Source organism: Conger conger, chromosome 11 (genome assembly GCF_963514075.1).
Source record: "Conger conger chromosome 11, fConCon1.1, whole genome shotgun sequence".
Classification (NCBI taxonomy): Eukaryota; Metazoa; Chordata; class Actinopteri; order Anguilliformes; family Congridae; genus Conger; species Conger conger.
Genome location: NC_083770.1, coordinates 9,265,587 through 9,292,194, shown reverse-complemented (window position 1 = coordinate 9,292,194; position 26,608 = coordinate 9,265,587). Strand labels below are relative to the sequence as shown.

The 26,608-nt window shown below is 40.0% G+C and overlaps 1 protein-coding gene across 8 annotated transcripts; it reads right to left on the bottom strand.

Moving 5' to 3' along the window:
- Positions 1–1,475: 1,475 nt before the first annotated feature.
- On the bottom strand, positions 1,476–26,294 carry lrrc2 (leucine rich repeat containing 2). 8 transcript variants are annotated; one of them, XM_061261683.1, is made up of 12 exons: positions 26,207–26,243; positions 25,716–25,792; positions 23,265–23,412; positions 16,097–16,254; positions 14,850–14,917; positions 14,369–14,525; positions 13,680–13,816; positions 12,783–12,928; positions 11,459–11,530; positions 10,503–10,655; positions 4,220–4,359; positions 1,476–3,829 (listed from the first exon to the last, which is right to left on the bottom strand). In XM_061261683.1, the coding sequence occupies exons 3-12, from the start codon at positions 23,402–23,404 to the stop codon at positions 3,780–3,782; spliced, it is 1,221 nt and encodes a 406-aa protein (XP_061117667.1). In that variant the 5' UTR covers positions 23,405–23,412; positions 25,716–25,792; positions 26,207–26,243; the 3' UTR covers positions 1,476–3,779. The 8 variants fall into 8 exon arrangements, with proteins under 8 accessions (XP_061117667.1, XP_061117666.1, XP_061117668.1 ...); XM_061261682.1 differs by lacking the exon at positions 25,716–25,792 and having other exon boundaries at positions 26,207–26,294; XM_061261686.1 differs by lacking the exons at positions 1,476–3,829; positions 4,220–4,359; positions 25,716–25,792 and adding exons at positions 8,027–9,052; positions 9,180–9,226 and having other exon boundaries at positions 26,207–26,294.
- Between the last annotated feature and the right edge of the window lie 314 nt (positions 26,295–26,608).

Genomic DNA, 26,608 nt, shown 5'->3' with positions numbered 1-26,608 from the left:
GGGTGGTAGATTCTTACATCTGTAAGAACTTAGTTGTTAAGAATTTGAATCAGTTGGAGGGTGGCCCTGCACTAATAATATGTTGCAGGAATAAAGACTTACTTTATAACAAGAAGAATTAAATCATTTAATTCTACCCAACGTCATCTTATGCAAATAACCTCACAGAATGTACAATAGCTTGAATGTTAATTAAATGTGACTTGGGTTATATTTTTTTAGATTATATTTGAATATATTTCAGTTTGATTGCATTTGTTATAAAATCAGGAGGTTACAGTGAAGTGAAGGTTACAGGTTAGCCCACTGTGTGGACCTTCAATTCCATCATTCTTCTCAAACACTGTGACAACACTTCACTCTATTGCCCATCTCTGATTTTTTCTTCTGCAATTTCCTCATCAATATCTTCCAACAGAAGTATGCGGTCAATACTCCTTTGGCATTTAAATGCTTCACTTGACCTTCAATGATTTATAATACAAGAGAGGTTGCCAAGCAATTGATGTTCTGGCCTGTTGGTGCAGCAATTTCAGGACGCAAATTTCAAACCATGGGCCATAATTGCTAAATCAAACTGATTTGCCAACAGCTATGTATATTTGTCTTTAGTGAGAACCTAGCTACCCAGCATTCCCTGTACAGCTCTCGCAGGAAGTGAGAAGCAGGACATGGTACTTACTGAGTACTCTAATTATCAGTCAGTGATTATGTCTTACAAGATGTTAAAATAGCTAGCCTACATTTTTCAACATGTTTGGCCTCTGGTGATCTAATCCACTTCCTGCATCTACGAGCTCATGGTTACTCTCCGATGCTCACGAACAAGTTTTGTGCGACCACGGCTATGTGCCAGTTATGTATTCTTACAACAAATATTTGAGATGTATTTTAATTAAAAGTTTGAGGAGGTGCTGCTTCCTTGGAAAAGCGCTGGGGGTCTGGATGAGACTTCATAGAGTCCACTGAAGGCAGAAGGCTAGCCATTTCATTTCACCATGGTAAAGTGCACATCACAGCCTTCTGGCTCAGAATCCTCTGTAGAAAATGAAACGGAGGTCGACACATTACATGTGGAAATTGTTCAGTTCTTGAAAGAAAACTGTTTGCATTTTCAGTGCTGGGCACAAACAGTCTCATTGACAAAATAGGCCAATGTCAAAAGTCACACCACACTTCACGTCATTACTTCTATCAGAGCAATCAGTAAGTCCTTTCTTTATCATAACGGGTCATTTTTCCTGATTTCTTATGAAAAATCACATTATCAGCACTGTGGCTCTCATGTTACCTCCAACTTACAGTACAGTTCATTTGTTTCCAATGACTTGGGGCTCTGCCAATCCGCATCTTCAGTATGAGACGACTAATGATGCGTACACAGGACATGAAGCCAAGAATGAGATATGCAGGCAAAGTAGTGGATCACCAAACACCAGATCGCTAGTAGTTCAATAGGACAAAGTGAAGCACAATGTTTCTGAACAATGTTTATTCTCAGAATGAAATTATACAACATTTCTGATGCCATTATTAACTTCACTTACAATGTTATGATGTAGAAATGCATTCAATCTGTAAACACACTGACTACCATCCAGATTACATTTTTATAAAAATAATAATAATACGCCAACCAAAGTTCAAGCATCTCACTATTGCACACGCAACAAGTGTTTGGTCACATCAAAACAGCGGTTTCTAGTGTGTTGCACAATTCCCTACTGCCATAATCATTGAAAAATCCTGTAAAGTTTCATTTTTGATGGTGAGAACACTTTTGAGGTGTTCACCAGTTAACATAATAACCTTGAATAACCAAAGCAAAAGAGTGAAACAAGTCATGCTGCATTCCAACTTTTTTGATCACGTTCTTTTATCTTAAAATGAACTCTTAGCAGGATCTTTGCATTTAAACTTCTGTATATAGGCACATGTGAATTTTTTAAACACTACAAAATGTAAATTCTGAAAGCTGGAAATCGCCAGTGTTAAGCTGTACTTAAGAGGCTACAAGTGCTTACTGAACTTTGTGAACACACAGGCCTCAATCAAAATGAACAAATAAATGCAAGTGTTATTCTATTTTCACTAATAGTGGCAAACAGTGAAGACAAATGTTACATTATAACAACACATAGTAGAACCTCATTTTTTTAAAAACCCCAGAATGTAATATTTTCTGGGTCTCATACTGGCACACATGAAATAATCACTGATGAAAAAAGAATTTGGTGAATTGGCCTTTCACACTGGTGTTTAACAATACATGACTTTAATTCGCATACACATAGTGACGCTAAACATTGAACAGCCCTTTCCAGTGTCTGGAAACAGAGCATAAACATTATATTGCAATGATCTCATTATGCACATACAGTCCTTTAACAAGACACTGCTCCCATCACATACAGTTAAAGCAAAGATAATAGGTTAAGCAATTAATTTTTTCTTGTTAAAACTCTTACAGGTGCAGTACATATGTACATATAAACAGCATTAGAGATTTAGGTGAAGTTTGTGATAATCAGACAACAGAGATAATTTTGCAAGGAGTACATTTACAAAAAAACATTTCATCAAAACTGGTATTTACAATGAATATTATATGGGTTCTTCACTGGATATAGTTAAATATATGTAGAGGGGTGACATTGGCTCAAGCAGTAACAGCAGTTGTCTGGCAGTCGGAAGGTTGCCGGTTCGATCCTGCCCTGGGTGTGTTGAAATGTCCATGAGCAAGACGCCTAACCCCTAAATGCTCCTGATGAGCTGGTTGGTGCCTTGCATGGCAGCCAATTGCCGTTGGTGTGTGTGAGTGTGAGTGTGTGTGTGTGTGTGTGTGTGTGTGTATGAATGGGCAAATGAGAAGTATTACTTGTACAACGCTTTGGATAAAGGCGCTATATAAATGCCAACCATTTACCATATTTGCATAACTAGAGTAAATTACATAGTTCGCCAGCAGGCAGCCCAACTTTGATAATTTGTTCTTCTTAAAGTACAATACTAACCCCTGTATTCTTCAACACTTCTACACCTCTGTCAAATTCATGGTACATCTTGTGCACTTCACAAAAATAATGAATTGGACTTCTAAGCTCCAAGAGAAATTAAAGTTAAGTTTCACTCCCTCAAATGGATAGCAACTGCTTTTACTGTCTTTGGTATCGCAAAATATTTCAAACTAGCTATAGGGTCATGCTTAGGAATTTCAGCTCAATTAGCCTTCTTCAAAACATGACAATCAAATGCGTGGTGACTTTGCTAATAGCTTCTTCTCTGAAAAAAATCACTGAAACAAAAAAAGATCTCCACTTGTCTAATTTAATTGTGAGTCAAATTTAGAGACAGATATTGCCTGAAAGCTGGGGCACAATAGTGAGTAAGATAATGCCAATAGTGGCTAATGGCTTGACTGTAATTGGAGTTAGCAATGAATGATCCTTGTGCTGCAGCAATTTAAATTTGGTTGTTCCAATAGCCTACTTATGAAACTTGTTATTTAATGGCTTATATATTTCCAGAAAATGTTGAGGAGACTTTCAGGAATTCAGGAGACTTTTGATTACTAAACCTAATCATCTCATACTGTATGTGTCCTCATAATATTTAAGCCAAACCACTGTGCATATACAACAACATCATGGATAAAATTTAATAAAGTAATCTCCATTTCTTGAACAAGGTGGTAAACATCAATGATTGAATGTCAAATTTCATCACGTGTGCTCTTCAGAAAATCCTCCCATCAGTCTTCTCCTCAGAACGTGATGTCGTTATAGGAGGCAACTAAAAGTGACTTTAGTGGTGTATGATGGAGCAGTTTCTGTAACACAGTGGGACATGTATGAATACTGCTTTCTGAAAGGAAAAGGGTGCCTCCACTTATATGGTAATGGAACATACAGCTATATACTGGGAATGCATGCACTTTCTGGAAAATATATTCATAAATAGAAATATATTTCACAACAAAGTATTTTTAAATACATTGCAATACCTGTTGTCATCATTAGTATATTAGCATATAGTACAAGTGTTCTAGTCTTGACAATACACTTGACCATTATATTTTATCTTGATAATATATTTTATGAATATATTTTACAATATATTTGCAATATTGTGCATTTCCACAAGGGTAAAAAATCAAGACACCCAACAGTGATAAGACAGTTCAACTATGAGCACATGATGTTACGGTAAACTAACTTACCTCTATCCTTAAGGGTTTCAATGTAAGTGTCAATAAACTCCTTATCCTCGAGATTCCGCCTTTTTTCATTAGTTTCCATTTCATCATCTTGCACCGTTTGCTCTTCAGCATCAATCGGATTGTCATACAGGGTAATGAATCTGAAACAAGTCTCTCTGCATCAAGAATATGACTGAAATCCCTGAGTACACATTACAGTAAGTATACTGTGTCATACTGTGTCATGAATAGCCGTAACAACTGAATACATGTGTATTCAGTTGTTACGGCTATTCATGACACAGTATCCTTACCTTCTACAAATGGAGCCTATCATTAATTGGATGTTCAAATATCCAATTAACATATTCAAAGAAACATATTAGAATCGTTTTTTAAGTATGACCACTTCATAACAGGTGATACTTCATTACAACATCAGCAAGTAGTCAGTTACAATGGAAATTGAAGCAAAGAAATTTCTAAAAAATATATATGTATTTTTACTTTAGTACATTCATAGCACCCTTCGTTTTAACGGACATTAGTATTTTCTAAATTAAATTAAAAATGAAAGCAATGTAAAAGGGTTTGAGCATTCACCTCTGGTTACAATGCTTTTAGTGAGTCACCTTACACACAGTAATAACTAGTGGCTGGTCGTTTGATAGCTGCAGCATAGTGAACCACAGTATGGCGCTCCTCAAATCTTACTTTCGGTCCCAGTAGGGCCAGGTATTGGCTTCCATACACAGAATCTACTTCCTGACCTTTTTCCCCACTGATATCAGCTCCTACGACGACGCCTGAGAACCAACGACCTTTCTGCCTGAGAAATCACTGGTCAGCATTTCATCATTTTATAAAGGGTAAGCCAGGTTTAATAAATGACAGCCCATCATGTGTGTCTTTTCACAATAATTGAGAGCACGCGGTGAACCGTTTTGACATAGCACTTGCCTTTCGGGACGTTTCCCCTACTCCCCAGAGCAAAACTGTCTGATGAGCCGTCAGCTAAAGAGCACATCGTGCAACGCCACCGGTTGTGCCATCAATGAGATAATGGTTACCAAAAAGATAAATTCCATTCTGAGAAACTGCCGTTTTCTTCTATCTTGTTAAAATCTCACATTTAAAGGTTTATGTTTATGAGATATTTCTGTCGGTAAATCAAAATGCCTTGCACTCTGTATCCATGCTTCTGTGTCGTTTTTCCCTTGTCTGAGAAACTAAATTGCCTCCGGCTCAAATCTGTATTTGCTTCCGCGGAGCAAATTCTTGCAACGAGCAAAGTTTTCCAACGAGCAACAAATTGGAGGGGATACAAACGACATTCAGCTTGAGCAGACAGAATATGCAATAGATGACGGAAACGTTTAAAGATGTTCTGTTGTATCTCTCTGGATGAAGGTGACAACATTATGGGCCCAGTCTTTTAACAGCTCATATTTTCCGTTTTGATTTCAGGTTTTACGGCTCAATAAAATTATTTCGGTAATTGGTTTAATTGATTTAATTAGATTTCAAAATCATCACAAGGAGTCAGAATCGTGTTCGTACATTTGTACTGCAGTCACTTACACGCAGTATTAACAGACAGAAGACATCGCAGAGTACCAAAATGGATCCTTCTCTAATTCCCTTTGTTAGCAGGGGTTTAAACAGTAGCATAACACGCTCTATTATTGGCTCGCTGACCCTTTGTCCTCCGAGCCTGAAAATGAAGGACAGCAGCGCTGCAAAGTCAAATTCAAGGAGCACTAAGTTTTACAGAAATAAAATCCAGGCTTACACCATTTACACCGATAAAAACTCGGCAAACTAACACACTTCCAAACTCTCTGACACCACGACAACTGAGAACATTTTCCGAGACCCGCCCCTTCTAAAAATGTAGCCTAGGATTAAAATGCTTTTAATTGACATCGAAACTTTTTTCAATTAAAAATAGGTAACGTATACTAAATTGTACTCGTGCACTGTTAATTTTCCTGGTGTGAATGTCTATAATGCGCAGTTTTATGTACGTAAACGTTTTTTTCTCTCTTGACCCACCTCAAACCCTTGCAGGGTTCACTGTGGTTCCTGACCAGCAGATTGAGAACTATTAATATAAAGCCCTACCCTCCTGGAAGAGAGGCGCATTAAAGTACAGCACACCTAAAACCACAGGCTAATGCTCGGGACTGACAGCAGCAGCTGAGCTGCAATGATAGAGTTCGATTTATTAGATCCTAAAAAAAGAATGACATCGTCGCACAGTGATGTCCGTTCTGCTCTCTTTACCCGTCTTCTCGTGTGGTCTAATAACATCTAATCGTGTGACCTCGGAATTTAGTACTGTGAAGAGTACGCTACCAAGAACCGCAAACGGGTCCTGCAGTTTACTCAGTATAAGGGAACAAAAGCACACACTGTAGGCCTACTTCATAATTCACGCAGAAGACTTCGGCTGCCTGCACTTTAATAACCCAGTTTTTTTTACATTTCTTACAATGCAGAGGGACCTTGGAAATTCTCAAGCTAAACCCTGAAAGCCGTTCATCTTCCTAACGGCTCCGTGGTATAATCCAGCCACGCTACCAAAACAACACCGGAGTTAAGTGGAAGATGACTGTAGTGGCACCCTCGTTTATTATTTTGCGTTGCCTATCCTTCGATTGATATTTAAAAAATAATAACATGGAATTATTTATTATGATATGCATAGACCACGTAAAGATAAATTATCAAGGAGTACTTGGATTCAGTGGTTTGCTAGAACGGTTGAAGCTGCAAAAAAAAATGGCGCCCTAGACTTTTTGCAATTGAGTTCATGATTTTTTCAATGCATACTCATTAGAACCATATGCCCTTGACAACTCCAAAAATGAGCATAAATTAAATTACCCCAGCTGGCACACATTCGCAGGTGAGAAGGGACCAATTAACACTACATCCAGCAGTTACAATTATTAACTCTAAGCTGCATATAGTTGATCACATTTGCATAAAGATGTTGTTTCATTGATTCTGGAGATTATCTAAAAATATCTGAATAGAGAAACTGTAGCATTTGCTCAAAGGTGTACTTATATGAATCCAGTCATTTTTTATGTCCATTAGAGATTTGATTTCTCTTGGGAGAGTTGTTACAAATGCAATTATTTTTCAAAATCTCCACGCATCACTAAGCCTGTAGTGTTAGACTCCTTGCGTGCTGTGCACAATTGTTGATTCCCTATATTCATGTGTGGATGCGCAGACTTACAGTAAATATTAATATTTCTTACTATTGTCCATACTGCAATTCAACATCCTATAAATATGTTTGGCTATTGATCTGCAATGCAATTCCCCAAAAGAAAAGGCTAGTATATGTCTAAAACAAGACAGAACTAATTCATTAACATTATACAATATAAAATAGTGACTATATTGGTCAAACATACTATACTGTACATTGGAGCCATTGGTGCATAGCATTCAAAAGCTTTATATGTGGAGTATTTCTTAAATATACTCCTTTTTATGTATGAGTTTTTGTACCATAAGTCATAGAAATGCACACAGCCACATTTTCTGGTGGTGTTGCAATAAACATTCATTTGTTTGATTGGGATGATGACTTTAATGTGTGCAACGTATACTAATTAGCAAAACTTCATTTTAAATGCAAATTGTGGCCTTTATGCTGAGTTTTTTTAAGTTTAGACATCTGAACCTGGAGGCAAATCTGAGTATAATTAATATTCTTTGTGCATACCGTTGTTGGCAAAATAAATTATGATTAATTTGCTGAGACAAATCAAACGCTGTGAGTGGAGATGGTATAACAGACTACAGGCATGATGTGGAAAGAATTTTTTAATTGAGCATTGCCAGGTTCAACAAATCAAGAATCATTATTTCAGTTGATTATTCTTTGGATAGACCATGGACTGTTAACAGACTATACAGACTTACCAGTTACTCAGCTCTATATTCCCAGAAATGAAAGTTTTCTCTCCCTACTGTTGATGTCAAAACATCCAAATTTGATGATCTCCTGAAAATTTGTGAAGGGCCATGACCAAATACAATACAGTAGTATAGCACTGTAAACTCCTGTGATCGATAGAAACAGCCTGAAGTTAAAAATCAGAGAGGTGCATGGGAGCAGGCTATCTGGCAGGTCTACAGTATATCGTCACCGCATAGCCAGCAGCGACACACAAATTCTAATTCTTCTTATCGTGTTCATGTTCAGACATGAACATCCTTATTTTTGTTTTGATTCTGAAGGCTATTTCTGAAGTTGTATTTGCTAAATAGGCATGTAGACACCCTCAGTATTTTGAATCTGTCTTCATAAGCACGATATGAGCTGCACTGTACTGCTGAATCTTTACAACATTGGTCAGGTGTCAGTTGCAATGAAATTGGAAGATTTACATATATTTCTAAATATACAGTGCTGCTTGAAAGTATGTGTACCCTTTAGAGTTTTCTGTTGTTTTACCCTAATTTTCTTATTTTATCATCACCAGTTTTTTATATATGAAGTGGTTTATGTTTATCAATTGCATGTGTAAGTGACCCCCAGCTGCATTGGTAAAGTCAAGTATGTAACATATTCAGGTGAAACACAATTGTGTGCTTAATTAATAAATTAAGCAGACCAATCAAATGAGACATCCTTAGGAGTTGGGCAACACTGATTAAAAGAGAGAGGAAACCAACCAAACCACTGTAGTGCCAACGTGTACCCACAGTGGTCAACAATGCCAAGAGGAAAGGAGATATCCGAGGACATCAGGAAGAAGGTAGTCACAGCCCATCAGCCTGGGGAAAGCTATAAGACCATCTCCAAAAGATTTCAGCTCCATCCATCCACTGTAAGACAAATCATTTACAAATGGAGGGCATTCAATATACCACAACTCTGTCTAGAAGTGGACGCCCATCAAAACTATCATCAAGAAGCACCAAAAAATCAGGTAAAGGCCAACCCATACATTACCTCTAGAGAGACCTCTCTGGCAGCATCTGGGGTAAATGTACATGCGTCTACAATCAGACGAAAAATTGAATAGACATGACATTCATAGGAGAGTTGCTAGAAGGAAGCCTCTGCTCTCAAAAAAGAACAAAGCTGCCCATTTGCCAGAGAGCACTTGGACAAACCAGAGGCCTTCTGGAAGCCATGTTTAGAGAAAAACCAACACAGCACACCAAGAAAAGAACCTCCTCCCAACAGTGAAGCGCGGTGGTGGAAAAGTGAAGGTCGGGGGCTGCTTCTCTGCCTGCGGACCTGGATGACATATTATCCAGGGAAACATGAATTCTCAGGCCTATCAACAAATTCTTGATCAGAATCTCCTGCCATCAGCCAGGGAGTTGAAGCTGGGCCGAAAATGGGTTATGCAACAAGACAACGACCAAAGTAATTCCAGCAAAACTACCAAGGAATGGCTTAAAAGAAAGAGGATTCATACTCTGGATTGGCCTAGTCAAAGTCCAGACCTCAATCCAATAGAAATTTTGTGGCTAGACCTCAAGCGGGTGGTACATGCCAGATCTCAACCTCTCTAAGCTGGCTGAGTTCTGCGAGGAGGAGTGGGCAAAAATCCCCAAAGGCAGATGCTAGAGACTGGTGAGTGGTTACAGAAGACATCTGGTTGAAGTAATGGCTGCAAAAGGAGGGGCCACCAGCTACTAACTAAAAGGGTTCACATACTTTTGCACATCTCAAATTTTCAGTTTTTGTGAGATAAACCACTTTTGAATGAAAATATATCTACTTTACAACTTGGGGTTTTCACAAAACAATGATCATGTCTGGATGGTTCACAAACTTTCAAGCAGCACTGTATGTAGTTTTACTGCTGCACACTCGAGAAAGTTTCGTACAGCATCCTTGGTTTTAATGAACATTAGCATCTTTCAAAGTTCTGTAATTTATACATAGTGAAACCAAAATTGATATACCCTTTAGTGAAAAGCTGAGATTCTGCACAATCTAAATTTGTGGAGTACAAAGCTAAATCCAGGAAAAAATGTGTCCCAAGCATGGAGCTCACTGTACATACTCTTGATGACTTTCAGTTCTGCAGCACAAAGCTTATAAGCATCCCATCCCATCCCTGTAGGCTTCACACCACACTTGCCATTGCTAAAAGTGTTGCCGTGCAACAGGCAAGCTATGAACAGGGCTAGGCAAATCTGAATCAATCTGCCATGGGTCTTTTTTTATACTTGTTACTTTTAATTAGGTTCAAAACCTTCACACAGTTGATTAGTGTCTCTATGGAGTGTTAGACATCAGGTAAGGTACTGTACTTACTTTATAGCTGGATCATCGCAGAGCTTTGATGGAAGACAGACTAATAGGTCACCACTGACAATAATCATCTTTAGGGTAGATATATTTGTCAGTTCCATGGGCAGGTATGTCAGCTTATTCTTATGAAGAAACAGTGTTGTTAATTCTTCTAGCCTAAAAAAAGAACAAGTAAACAACTTGAGAACTGGTAACCTATTGCCTTCAATTTCTTGTATATTGTTATTGTTCTGATAAGGCAATGTATTTAAATTATTTAAAACATAATTTTGTACAGTTACATTTTTGTCATTTCATGTTTGTAATTCACCAAAGACCACAGTTAATCCATTTCATATGGCATGACCTGTGATTGATCTGAGTTTCAGTTCCATGACCTACAAAATCAAAACAGTCTATTGTAATAACAATATTATGTGAAATAATAACATGTGTAAAACTTTATATTCATGCAAACCTTGAGAAATATAAAGGAGAGAAAGAGTGTCAGTGACCTCTTGAATTCCAACTTGGAGGAATTCAAGTCAGAACAGACTGAAATAGCCTGATTATGGTGATGGCATTTTTCAAATTATAATCTTGACTGCTTTCTAATGTTTCTTTGGAGGCTTTAATGACCATGAGTATAATGGTGTGATATCTCTTGCACAGGTTTTCGACCTCTAAAAGCACAGTATCTATAACGTCAAACTAGAGTCTGGGCTGGGCTGTTGCTCCAATTCTTGCCCAAAACAATCTCCTGACACAACTGTCCTGTATTTCTCATTTTCTCCCAGGTCCTAGCCAGGCACGGTAATGTGAATTCTTGCAGGAGACGGTGACATATCCAGTAGCCACATCACTCCAAATAGGTCCCCCAGGTCACGTAGGGTTTTCCACTTTTGGAATTTTTCCTTGTAAGAATTGACCAGTCTCACATGAGACTTGTGCTTTTTGAGGACTGTGGCTAACAGCATTACTTGAACAATGAAGATGTTTTAACAGTTAAACCATCCAGGATGTCCAAATCCAATCTGGGGTTAGGTATTGAGCTGTGTGCAAAATTTTCAGAAAAGAGGTACAGGTGTACTTCAGTGCCAATAGGTTGATTTTAAAGACAAATGTGTACATAAAATTCCACAAAATGAGAACACACTATGGATTTTATAGTGGTTCCCTTTTTTTAAATCACAGCTATGGGACCTTTAGAAACAAACAACAAAAAATTTCAGCAAAAACACCAACATGACCAACTTTTGCATCAATCACTGGTTGTGTTATTAGTTTTGTGTGCGTTAAAAAGTTTTGCGCATGCTGAAGGTCTTGAGAAATCAGGCCCTATATATATGCAGTACTGTATCTCTGTTTCTCATCTTAAGACTGAGTGACCTGACCTTCCTCAAGATAAGTGCATGTTGCTCTTCAGAAAGACATTTACATTAAGGCATTTAAGGGCCACTCTGACCTAGATTGACCTGCAATGTTAACTAGCATTCCTTTATACAGCTGAATATTTACACAGGCCAGGTTAAATACCTGTCCCAAGGGCTAAATGGCCCACTTGGATATAAACTCAGCAACTCTGGACTTACAAGCCTCTATCATTACCCTTATCATTATGCTGCATGCCACCCAAAGACATGCATACACAATATATTAAGAACACAGAAGCTTCTCTGATGAAAAAAAACTGCTCAAGCTAGGTTTTGAAACAGCTGGTAGCTGGTTGACCAGTTCAGACCTGGTTGACCTGTTCAGACTAGCTCCACAGTCAACATGGTTTGACCAGCTCAAGCTAAGTTTTGAAACAGCTGGTGGCTGGTAATTTCAAGATGGCCGCACCTGGATTTTACATGAAGTGTTGAGTATATTTTTGTCTTTGTGTGTCAACGACAGAATTCAATTGTTTTGGCTCAAGAAAAATAATAATTCTATTTAACCTTCACCACACTAATACTTGCATGTAGCCAGAGTTATGTGGGAATGCTGAATGTATCCAGACCATGGTCAGTGGCAACCCTAAACAAATTATTTTATTTAAGTATGGCTACGTCATCATCATCATAATAATAATAATAATAATAATAATAATAATAATAATAAAGATCAGCACAGATACAAAGTAGTGAATCTAATATATTACGCTGCACGGATACATGGTTTCAGAAGGGCTTCCGTTCCTTCTGGTTGGTTCCGCACCTTGGCCCATTTCATTTGACTGGTGGTATTAATCTCTTCAGCAGGACAGAGAAACAGGCTGACAGTGAAAGTAAGTGGGGCTTGTGTCATTGGGGTTTCACGTACCTGTCAATGTCCTGAGGCAAATCTGTCAGCAGGTTGTTACTGATATCCAGCCACTGTAGGCTTGACATACGAAGGACACAGACAGGTATGCAGGAGAGTTTATTTGCCGATAAATCCAAATAGGTGAGCTTCTTCAGATTACTGAGCTGAAATTTTAACACAGATAAATATTTGGCATTATGACCGATTTGCAGCTTGAGCATGTTGTTTACGTAACTTACATTATAGGCCTGAGTCACCATGGGGATTGTAATTAACCCTTTAATCTCCTCACCAAGAAAAAAGCAATGGGAAAATGATGATGCGCACTGGCAAACAGTCGAGCAGAACATTAAAGGGTTGACCAGGAAGAAAATTCCTTTTCCTCTTTATAAGCCATTTTTCAACCATACGTTTTATTGAACATATGAGAAGGGATTTATTGTCAGCGCGTAAAATTTTGACATTCTCGCACCAATTGAAGCTTCCTTCAGAATACCATAACATTTTATATACTCATGATAAAGAAACAGGCTATGTATAACATCAAGGCTGCAAACTCCAAAGAATTCCTTGACACTTCGGAAAAAGTAACGGCATCTATTGTATAGCACACAATATCAATGATGAATTTCACTGCTGCAGTGGTGCCTTGACTTTTCCAGAAACCCAAATTGACCTTATTTAAATTTAAAGTAAAAATATTCCTGTGGTTTAAATTGTACATTAATCAGCCGTTTTACAAGAGCTGACAGCTTGGAAATGAGACTTTTATCTGCAATTAGCTTATTTAGTAAGTATAAAAGGTGACTTGTCAGGTAATCTTAAGGGAATGAACATTAATGGATCTCCAGGGTACTTGCAAAACATCTATTGGACGTCACTGCTACATTGAAAGCATAAATAAAAGAATCTTACCTCAAACGGCAGTTCCTTGATATCAAGATTTGCAATTACTTCCAGTCTCTCCAGTTTCTCACATTCTCCAAGTTCCGGAGGAATATTTGACAGCTTATTATAACTTACATTCAGCTCCTTCAGGCTAACTAGTTTGCCTATTAAAAAGACACAAGGAGATCAGAAAGGTTTTTCAGAGTGAATATCATTATCAGGAATGTCTCTCACTTTTTCCCCATCAGTCTCTTCTGTTTGCTAATTTTTTTCAAGTGCATCACTGAAGCAATGCTGTTTTTATTCAGTGTCACATTTTCCCTGTGTCAGCAGCAGGTGATTGGATATTAATTCCAAAAATGTGTGTGCGCATGTCTTTCAAGTTACTGGAATTACTGGAAGAAATCTCTTGAATCTTTAGCCATTAGAATCATTATGAGGGTATTCATGGTTTAGAGAACATTGAAAGTGGTTAAGTCCTAAACAGATATGTTGATTTTAACATGGGACTTCAACCTCATTCTCTATAGGACATGGCGATATACACCACATAAACTGTATAGCAAAGCACTTATTTGTAAACGGAACTATAAGCAAACTCATTAGATGAGACATTGTGTTTTGAACATCACAATATGAAGCTCTGTGAACTATGGGCAGTACCTTCACCATACTTAGTGTCCCATACAGATCGGCCTATACAGACATGTAATCACCTATTTCCTCTGGTAACTCCTCAAGGCCATTTTTGGGTACATCCAGCACCTGGAGCTCTTGAAATCTCTCTATGTATTTTGGTATCTTCTGAATTCTAGTCCCTCGTATGTGCCACTGTCTAAGGTGTGTCATATCTTGAATGTAATCAGGGAGTTCCTGAAATAGAAAATAATAAACTTTACATTTTAATATCACTTTGTCAAATGCCATTGATACTCACACTCACGCTTTCATGGGAAATGTATTATAAGTTTTAGAAAATTAAGCATTACTGATAAGCAAGACAATAGATTACCCAACATTATTCTTTTATACCATATTACTCTTTTGTACAGTAACAGTTCACACAATGGTCATTCCAGAGTTATGTTGTTTGTAGTTAGCAAAACAACCAATAATTCAGCGAGAAATATATAGAAATGAAGTATAGTTTTTGTGCATCACTGCTGAAATCTGAACTCATGTAGAAAAGGTCAATACCGTTCTCGTTTCATCATCCAGCTCAAAAATAAATCTCTGTTCTTCGATTTGAACTTTCTGGGCCGAATCTGAAAAGGAGAGATGTGCGAGTCAGAGGAAATGCCCCCTTGCAGACTGAAACTCAGTGAGAGTTAAGAGGTTTTCTGGATGCCAATTGCATACTCAATGGGTCATTTGGCTGTATTTTCTCCGGAATAAAATGTTCTGTCCTGCTGGGAGAAGCCATTGCTCTGATAGGGGAACTTTGCCTTGATATGACTGAAATATAACAGGGAACATATAAAATATAACTCTCCTATGGCCTGAGTGTTTCCTTATTATGGAGTTTTAAATCTAAGGACTCGCTGATGCTCTTTGGTGGTGGTGCTCTTTCGTGGGGCTATCAAACTGGGCACAACTGATTCAATTGATTCAACAGAGCCCCATTTTTCTGATTCACCTGATCAATCAAAAAGGTATTGTTCATACTGTATAGCCATATGAATTATGCAGGCTTTATGGAGACTACTTCCATGGTTTTATGAAAGACTGGTGAAGCTTCCACAAGGTGAAATTGAGTTGCACAGTGATGTGCATATTGCACTGTTTCTTTAGGTATGTGAAGAGCCACAGCCAATAAGAACGAGCCTGTTTCTCTCTCTCTCAGTGTAAAAGAACTGTGATGCTGGCAGAACCCAAAAACCAATACATTTGTGATAACTATTAACTCCAGGTAATGCAGTATTGTGTGTAATAATGAATGTTGTCATATGCAATGGACCAACAAACAAATAAATATAAGTGTTTGTGGAGCCTTACCCTTCTCAAACAAAGATTCTATTCTATAAGAGCCGCTATTCACTGACCAAGGGCCATGTTGTCTAAGCTGAACCAATTATGTTCTGCCAAGCGAGACATTTCAGCATTGGTTCAGTTAACATTCGTACTTAACTGAGACTTCCAGGAGAAATAAATGCATGTGTTAGTCTTTTCTTCACAAACATAGTTTGCCAAGCTCAGCAATTGCCCAAAACACTTGCAGCCCTAGCATTTATTTGTAAATCAAAGTTAGGGACAAAAATTGATTCAATCCAGGGCTTTATATTTGTGTGGTTTAGGAAACTTGGACTTTGAACATTGAATTGAGATCAATTGCCATTAGGTGCTGAGCTGTCCTCTTGGGTTTGAGTCTGATTAGATTCTAAAGGTTCCATTTCCAGTGAAAAATGCCTTTTCTAAACAGTGGATAAAGGTTCTGCATGACTTGCCTGCTTCACAGGATTTCTGGCAGGGCTGAAGGGTTGAAATCCCATCGTAGTTTCTCGTATCAGATAAGGTCTTTCTCTCCAAGTACTGTTGGAGCTCGGTGATCTCCGTGACTTTCATCGTCCTGCACTCAAGGCGATAGTGCCACTGCTGATTGAGCCTAGGAGAAAAGGGAATAGGTCATCTTCAATGTTGAGGAAAAACCCGCAAAGTACACCGGCGCAACGCAACTGACGTCTCAGAGACACCCCTGGACGATACTTCTGCATATTGAACAGAGGTCACTCAAAAACAGAATGTATGCTCTAACTATGCAAGAAGCGAAGCCATTCCTCTAACAGGTTGCATAATATATTCAACCCAGAGGACCCTCGGACCCAGTGTATAGCCCTTTGTGGGTATAGCATGCTTTCAAGTAGGTCTCTTCCCGCCTGGGCAGATACAGCAGGCGATTCTTTCGAGATTCGGGTGAACTTTCGCTAGGTCAGAAGCACACACTGCTCGAAGCAAGAGCGTAGCAGCTCGAGGGCTTGTTCAGGTTGGATGCTCGGGGGATGAGTGCAGTGTTTCATAGTGTTGCTGCAGTGACCGTGTGTGGCCAAAACACAGCCTATAGGAGTAGCCTACACACTGCCACACATCAGTGCAAAGGACTCTGCAGGATGGCAGCTAAAAAGATAACCGCTGATATCCCTGCCCTGTACACAGCCAACAGGAGTAGCCTACACACAGCCACACATGGTATGCATTTATATAGCGCCTTTATCCAAAGCACTGTACAATTAATGCTTCTCATTCACCCATTCACACACACACACACACACCAACAGCAATTGACTGCCACACAAGGCACCAACCAGCTCAGTCAGGAGTAAATAGAGGTTAGGTGTCGTGCTCAGGGACACATTGACACACCCAGGACGGGATCAAACCGGCAACCCTCCACCTGTCAGGCTCTTACTTCCTGAGCCAATGTCATCATTGTCAGAATGAGGAAGAAATGTGATCTAACTGACTTTGACCGTGGAATGATTGTTGGTGCCAGACAGGGTGGTTTGAGAAACTGCTGATCTCCTGGGATTTTCACACACGCGTAATAGTCTCTAGTTTTGCAGAGAATGGTGCGAAAAACAAAAAACATCCAGTGAGTAGCAGTTCTGCGGGCAAAAACACACTGTTAATAAGAGGCGTCAGAGGAGAATGGCCAGACTGGTCAAAGCTGCCAGAAAGGTGAATAACCCTGCCAGAAAACAACCACGCATTACGGCAGTGGTATGCAGAACAGAATCTCTGAACACACAAAATGCATCAAACCTCTTAAGTGGATAGGCTACAGCAGCAGAATAATAATAATAAAAAATAGAATAATAAATTCCTAATAAAGTGCTCACTGAGTGTATATTACTTGACATGCACGTTGTCAAAAAAAGGCAGGTGTTATTCCAACATTATATAACTCACAAATGCCTTAGTATTTGCAGTCCCGCCAACAGTGAATAAAGGATGAAGTAAATCAGTTGAATTTGCAGCCACAGACATACAGTAGCTGAGATACTGAGCAGAGCCAAGTAAATAAGTTCATGGGTCGACAGAAAAGGTGCGGGTAAAAGAAACCTCAAAAATGTAAGCAAATAATGGGACCAAACTCTATTTTTTCACAGAAATATCCACCTTGACCCCCCCCTCCCTCTCCAGTGACATGCAGAGAGCTCTGAGCTGTACAGCGCACGGCTGTTGGAACTTCTCCCCGCTCACGTCTAGACAGCAGTGATCAAGACCGCATACCAAATGGTGACACATCGCTGTCATGACGTCTTTCCCACGCTCACTCTATCCGCTGCCGCTCATCTTCGCTAACGCTGACAGCATCAGTTCGGGAACGTACTGTAGTGTCACCGCTAACTATCAGAAGACCTGCAGCGGTACAGGGGAAACCCAAGGCCCGGTGTTTCTCGGCAGGCTGACATTTCCACAAATCCGCCCGGTCCTCATGCTCCCACTTTGCAACAGTACTGCGCGCCACTCCCTTGTCTTTGGTTCAGAATGTAGACAACATTTTTGTACTTGTCATGTTGGACCTGTCCAGATGGAGTGCAGTTCACTGTCTGCACTACGTTGTAATGATAATGCAGTGTGTAATGTTTTAATGAAAAGTCTGCAAAACACTCAGCATGAGATTGTCACTGAGAATAAACTGCACTAAAACGGACGTGATAAGTGCACCTATAAATCCCATCAGCGACTAAATTATTAAATGCAATTACAGAGATATGGAAACAAAATGAAAGGTGTGCTTTTCCCTGAAGGACATAGCCCCTTACCAGAGCTGCTTCACATATTTTGATATAGATGCTATGCTATATAGTTGTTAACATGCCATTACTGAACATTATATCCAATAAAAACCTGTTTGTTTTAAAAAGCGGTCTCATTCAACTTAATCTTCCCTAAAGTGTCCATTAGATGACTCCTCCAAGGGCAACAGAGAGAAACAAAATATTTTCTTTGATTTTCCTGCTAAACAGGTATTGAGACGTCTCATAAGATGACCAACAAACCAGCGTTCACCCAAAATTCCTTCACCTACATTTGTGGTTGTAAGCAAAAGGGAATGATCTGGGATTCAATGTCATGCTGTAAATTCATTTCACAAACTATGTAAAAGAGAAAGCAGTAATTATGTGAAATCTACAAAAAAGTACAATCAACTGCCATGTAGATGAGTTATTGAGCTGGTGTAACTTGCATTTAAACAGTAAATTACAATATTTGGCTTATCCTTCAGTAACAATAAGACTAGTAGAATGGGACCTACTGCATCAACCTAAGGACAATTCTTATGGCAAACTCACAGCACTGGAATCTCACTGATAGTACATTACATTACATTAATGGCATTTGGCAGACGCTCTTATCCAGAGCGACGTACAGTTGATTACACTAAGCAGGAGACAATCCTCCCTTGGAGCAATGCAGGGTTAAGGGCCTTGCTCAAGGGCCCAACGGCTGTGGCAGATCGTATTGTGGCTACACCGGGATTAGAACCACCGACCTTGTGTGTCCCAGTCATTTACCTTAACCACTACGCTACAGTAGCTGGGAACTTGTGAAGCACAGTATAACGCAAAGAGTATCCACTATTTTGAAATTCTGAAAGATTACTCTGCTGTACTTTGAAATAGTGGGTGGGCCTGTAGAACAGCAGAAGGCAGAACACACTGGACCAGTGCCTACACTTGATGATAATCTGACCTGTCATAAGCAAGTCTCTACCTCAGGAAGTCACATCCACGGGGAAACCAGTGTGTGATGACTACGAGTGATTTTATGGATCTAGACAGGGGCTTCTGCTGTGCACCAGAACTATTCCTGGTTGAGCTGAAACTTGAGGATACTGTCTGTTCCTTCTAGTCCTTTGAGGTAGCTCAAACTTGGTGAAGAATCCCGGAACATAAAATCACATTATAAAAGTGTGAGATGACCTCTGGGCACAGAACAGTTATTCGTTATCAAACATCCTCGAAGTGTGAACTACAGTTGTCTGATGTAGCTTTAAAAATGATGAATACAGTTATAAAATTCTAATGATGACGGGGCTTTAAACCTTCCCTTGGCATTTCAGGAAGTGGAACATTGTCGATGAAATGAAAGAGAATTTCACTGAAATTCAGTGATCTAACATTTTAGCCTGGAACCCTGCACACTTCAGGAGGTGCGTACATGAGATCGGTGATCAGTGGCATAGCCAGGAATTCGTTTTGGGGGTGACTCAAACCGATGAACTTCAGAAGGAATGAAACTTGAAACCGAGTGGCGGGGGGGTCAGGCAGGGGGTGGGAGCAGACAGGGGGTGGGAGCAGGCAGGGGGTGGGAGCAGGCAGGGGGTGGGAGCAGGCAGGGGGTGTGTAGAGGAGATAGATTGTCAGGGCGAGGGTGCCAGGATTTCAGTACTTAAGGATCACCTTCTGCATATGTTTTGCCTCATGGGGGGTTCAAGCCCACTGGCTACATCTCTGCATTACAGTAGATTTGAGAACAGACACTCCCAGGAATCAAAGCCTTGGGACTATCCGATGCACAGCTTAATGAGGCTTGTAGTGTTCTATATTAATCCCACTTGATTTGTGTGTTTCGCCTTATATAACACTACAATGTGCGGGAGAATATTAAGTTCACTGCAACTTCAGGACACAGGGTGGCAAGGGAATGAGTTATCTAGTACTACACATCGGGAACTAACGTCAACAAAGCAAGACATTATTGTATTTCATTTGTTACACAACTTCACTTAACCTTTTGTGTATGAGAGCAGTAGCATGCTTCATTCTGTAAATTGCTCTGTGTCGGTTTCTGATAAATGACTGTAAAGTAACATTCACTCATTTGTTGCCTTTGTAATTTCCCCCTTTTATGGCCATGTAGATTCATCACTTTAACTATCATCCCCTGTGCCTGAAAACACCTGCACCTGCACAAATAGCACTGCAGCTGAAGCCGGAAGAAGGACGAGAGGAAGAAGCAGAAGGAAATGAAGAAGAAGAAAAGAAGAAGCAGAAGGAAATGAAGAAGAAGAAAAGAAGAAGAAGAAGAAGAAGAAGAAGAAGAAGAAGAAGAAGGAAGAGAGTTCTATCACTGACTCAAATCTATTTGACTCAGTCTGTATTTACAGGCCGAACCACATGGGAGCACGACTTTGCATTATGAAAGAAACACAGCAAGGTCCAGATTGAATTCCTATCATCACACAGTTTGTGTTATCTCTTTCTATGCATATTTATTTTTCATCAAATGTATCTATTTGATGGGGATTCTAGCTGGGTATGGCCTCAAGTCTTTTGCAGAGACAAAGAAAAACCTTCTTGTTTGATGAAAACGCAAAGCACAATACTTGTGCATCCTGCTCTAGTAAATATATTGTTTATACTGTAGTATATACAGTGCTGTTTACCCCACCCCAAAAATTGTATTCTTTTTAGTAAATCGGATGTGGACTTGCTTTTGTGTTTTGGATCATTGGGCCATATGCAAGAACATTTTCTTATTCATAATATACATTTATCTTACTTTTTTTGTAGTGTGCCACTTTAGATTTAACAAACACTCCTAACTTCAGAAAACTGTCCTAAATGACTACATAAACACAACACATACCCACCTGTTCTTAAATGAGTGTGCTTCAGAATGGTAAATTAGCATAATTGACTAAGCAATCCGCTAAAATACATTTCTGAAAACATTTCAGGAGAGAAATAAGCAAAGCAATTGCTGAATATTGCTTCATATATAGTTTTGATCCGAGTTTTGTGAGCCAGGCAAGCGGCGGTAAGCATTTAATTTGCATATGCAAATACAGACGCGCCGAACAGACCACAGCACTCCCTGGACTGCACCCATCATGCTCTGCAAAGCCTCTCCATAGAAAATGGATGGAATGCGTTGTTTATATGATTCATACGACAGGTCGGGACCACTCATAACTTTTGTTCCTACCTAAGAAAAATTTTGAATGGCCAAGTGCTCCTAAATCACTTCAAAGATTGAAGAACAAATTTGTTTGGCCCATTGCCTTGTTACATAATCCAATTACCCTCCAGCTCTTCAAGGACAGATGATCGGTCATTCTCCTTCAGAGATTTCTGAGTGGAATTCATGGTTCCTTCCAAGGACCCATATCATCAAAAAAAGTTCCACTTTTGACACATCTGTCCATAGAACATTATCCCCAATGGCCTGTGGATTATCCTGGTGCTTTTTTTGCAATTGTGAGACAAGCATTGATGTTTCCCTTGGTTTCTCTTGGTTAGCAGAGGTTTCTACTTGCTCCTTCTTATTGCAGAGTCATGAACACTGACATTAGCTGAGCCTTGAGAGGCCAGCAGGTCTTTGGATGTTATTCTTAAGATTCTTGAGATTAAGGGGGGAATTAACTTTTGCACAGGGGTGATATTGGTGCTTGAAATCTTTGTTCATTAAATTAATTAAGTAGTCATTTAAAACGTGTATTTTCTGTTTACTCAGGTTCCCTTTGTCTAATATTACATTTTGTCTAAAGATCTGAAACCATTAAGTGTGAAATGATGCTATAATAGGCAGCACGGATGGTGCAGTGGGTAGCACTGCCGCCTCACAGCAAGGGGGTCCTGGGTTTGAATCCCCGTCGGCCGGGACCTCTCTGTGCAGAGTTTGCATGTTCTCCCCGTGTTTGCATGGGTTTCCTCCGGGTACTCCGGTTTCCTCCCACAGTCCAAAGACATGCAGGTTAAGCTGATTGGAGAGTCTAAATTGCCCATAGGTATGAGTGTGTGAGTGAGTGAATGGTGTGTGTGCCCTGTGATGGACTGGCGACCTGTCCAGGGTGTATTCCTGTATGCTGGGATAGGCTCCAGCCCCCCTGCGACCCTGTTCAGGATAAGTGGGTTAAGATAATGGATGGATGGATGATGCTATAATAGAGGAAATCATGACGGGGCAAACACTTTTTCACAGCTCTGGATACTGTTTACATACATACATAGATATATCTTCTTGAAGAATGCAAAGTGCAAAATAATTGCTTCTGTGTGAATGCAGACAACAGTGTAATAGCCGGCAATGATAACAAGCACAATAGGACAAAGGTTGCAGCAGGTTCATGAGAAGAGAGAGCAGATACAGTATATGACGGTGATGGAGCCTGTTTTCTTCCTCCAAGCAACAATACAGCTATCTCTTTGCCGTCACGTTTCAGAGCTCCAGTGAGAACACAGAAAGCAATTATATAGCCTGAGTGACGTTTAGTGTCACTCAGTAGTTTATTCCATTCATTCACAGGTCAGATAGCCTTTAGGGGAAAGGCCTTACAGTATTACCTCATTCAAATACACGCTAATGTTCAAACAGCCATCTTTTACCCAACCACGCATGCAGCCATCTTTTAACATTAATTCAACTGCAAATGTCTACATCTTTCCACTATCTATTCACCCCTATTCCTTTCTCTGCTCCGTCCCTCTCTGCCTCCTCCGCTCATTCTGCAAGACCAGCACCCGTAGCAAATCAGTTATGCTGAGTTGGGCCCAATGCAGACGGTATTCTTTCACCATTAAAAACAACTATATTTCTCCTGAATAAAACATAGATAGAAAAATGAATGACGTTCCAGCACAGAGAAATGGGTCTACGCACTCTTACTTTACGAGAGCACTTTTCTCCTGGCGCTCCTGTTCTTTCTTCTGTCGTTGCCTGTATTTCTTAACCCTGCCCTCCCATAGACCCCTTATAAAGGAGAGGTCATACACGGGTATGTCAAGGCCTTTGGACACCCTCATCATGACTCCCTCTGCGGAACAAAATACAGAAAGAGAAAGAAAACAAAGAGTTAGTTGGTTATGTCCTAGTGAGCCACGGACGCAACACGAGAATTGTTTCCAACAATAATTAGCATTAAGATGTATTTCGTACAATCAACAAAGGTTGCACATCTGGGTTAAGATAATCCTTCACAGTAGTACTTTACAGTTCATGGGTGGAAACATGTGGAAGGACTTCTACTTTCTGAACCCTGGACTTGCCACCTCTGACAATCAATAAGTCAAAAGTATACAAATGGACAATATTTTGCGCATGTTTATAATAGAAACATATTCAGGCACGTTTCAGCAAATCATACGTGTGTGTGCGTGTGTGTGTGTGTGTGTGCGCGCGCTTATCTAAAATAGCCCACCTTAGCTTTATGAGCATATAAATTCAGAAATAGACATCTTCATAAATCAGTCACTGCTGAACTTGCTAAACATGTGGTGTGCTACTCCCAATGTAAGCAGCATTGGGATGTCAGTGTGTCTGTCTTTTCTATTTAAAATTCAGCAGTCTGGGTCCACTACGGTGCATGCAACATGAACTGAAAATGTGACAGAAAACAAAATATTTCATAATTTATGTGAGGCGCCTGAAGTTCCAGAGAAAAACACTGCTTGAAACTGGACGAAAATACTGCGCTTCCTATCCTCCATAACATAAAATATTGCATATTTTACTCTACAGTTTGTAATTTGGCATATTGGCACACAGACAGATAGACGTACAGACAGACAGATGAAGAAGACTGAGAATGGTGGCTATTGCATATTAATGTTACTAGACTTACACTGACTCGACTACACTGCACCAGAACTGCAGAACATAATGAAAGAAGAAGGAGAAGAAGGGAAAGGAGGAGGATTTAAATGGCTCTGTATGTATTCGTATCAGTCCATTTTATCCTGGATAAATACGCAATGCCTCATGGCATGACTGGTGACCAAGTCCCAAACCAAGCAAAAGTGCACAAAGGATTTATATAGCATCACCTAAGCAGATAAAGAGAGACTATGACATGTTAGACCGCGATTATGGCATCCTCGTCTACCCAGAAGAAGTGAGACAGATGGAAGTGACTCCTACGCAGCATCTTAAAGAGGCCAGATATGAAAGATAGATAGATCAGCTTCTTGCAAACTCTCAGAATGGGGGGTGGGGGGGGAGGCTGTTTTTAAGGGAAAGATATGTCCAGAAGTGACGCTTGCTGTGGCACTGAATTCCACAGATATCAGGGAACAATGAGGAAAACCTCACAAGAGCGAAACAAGATGGAACGCTCTGAAGTCTATAGAAACGGAAGATAAAGCGTTCCACAAGCACCGTAAACTATTCAAAAATCCATTTCAATACAATTGCACCTGCAGAGGAGGAGGATAAAACAAAGGTGTTCTTCGGGAGGTGGCTCAAACAAAGCTGTACTTTATTTGCTATTTCTTTAGAGACTGCTGGAAGAAATATGTAATAAACCACCGCAATCAAAGGGAATTCAAAAGATGGTGTAAGTCACAAATCTCAAACGCGCCGGCATTCAAAGCAAGGTTACACGCAACAACAACAACATAACAGACACCTTCCGTATTACCCCGGGGATATATTTATGCAGATGACGTCACGCCGCTGTCAGGTTAGCGCATAGACGGGCAGGAGGACGGACAGACAGAAAGAGGGGAAGGACGGAAAGATAATAAATAAATAACCATTAACACAAACCTGAAGCATACGACCACAAGGAACTGTCATTTATTCACAATAACTTGATCATAGAATAAATGAAACGAGAGAGTCCGTGTACATTTGCAGTACGGCAGGCTAATGAAAGATACAAGTGTAAAATGAACAGGGGCCAAGTTGTTGCTCCCGTTATACAGAAGCTCTTCGTCGGAGCATAAATTCAGGGAACTGCCCCGCGATCCGGACACCTTTCTAAACAAACGTCTGTAAAGATCCTCAGTGTTTTCAGGCCCGGGTGTGTCAGTGTGGAATGACGCCGCAGGCATAACCGCGGTGATGGGCACTGGATTACAGGAAGGAAATTGGTCTGTCAGAGGAAATGGTGGAGGAGAAGCGGGGGGAGAGGTGAAGGCTCGCAGACTGACAGTAGCATTTCTTTTCTGTTGCTGTTGTCGAAACCTCGCGTGCCACCTTAGCGAAGCGAGGATTAACTGAAAGGGCAACCCCGGCCTCCTAAATGACTGGCCCGACGCTTACCCCGAAGATAAGGAGTTAATCAATAACGTGAAGTTGATGAACGGCAGGAAAGCCGAATGGAGGAGCAGTGCTCACTATCTCAAGAGCCGGCGTGTAGCGCAGGGGAGTGAGGGGGGGGACTACCCCAACGCTGCACCAGAGGTCAGGTACACCTACGGAATTTAAACCAGAATCCTCAATCCCACGCCACTCGGTCAGTGTACCAGGTATATGCTGCTATTAAGCCCTTCTGCTAAGCATTACAACATGAATAAAGTGCGTCCTGTTTTTAAATGACCTTATGGGCATTAAAAGCATAGCATTCCGAGATTGATTTTTTTTTTCCCATGCATATGTAATATTCATTCAGCTATTGAAATTTGACTTATTTCTCAACCATTTTACAGTATTTTTCTCTAATAGTTCTGTAGTTTGCAAACACATTAAAAGCTGTCACCTTGTTGCAAAGCACCCAACCAAAAAAGACAAGCAATTTTAGCAAATTCAAAAGGCCAAAGTATGCTTTTGAAGTACGGTTTGCAGTGCTGAATTGCGAATTAAACAGAAACAATGAGAGCATTGCTTACCAAATTTGAAGGGGTGATTCTTTGTTCAGTATATCTTCACTACCTTGTTTACAGGGAAGGAAAACAGCCCCTATGCCTGTGACTCAGCTGTATTTAGCCACACTGTGTGACCGGGGCGCTATTTTTAACCCCTGAGCTAGTATTCCCGGTGTGACGCTCACCCATATCATATGTGAGGAACTTGATGAATGCCACCCACCAAAGCTGTCCCTTTCGGTGAATGATGAACAATGTTTTCACCCAATGACATCAATTATTCTCCGGGGGAGATGGTGTTTGTCCACATTCCTAAAAACCATTTTCGCCAAATGACATCAATTACTGTCCTGAGCAGCTGGTGAGCACATTCTTAAAAAAGCATTTTATTTGTCTTCTGCAATGACAGAATTTATATTCCTGGGC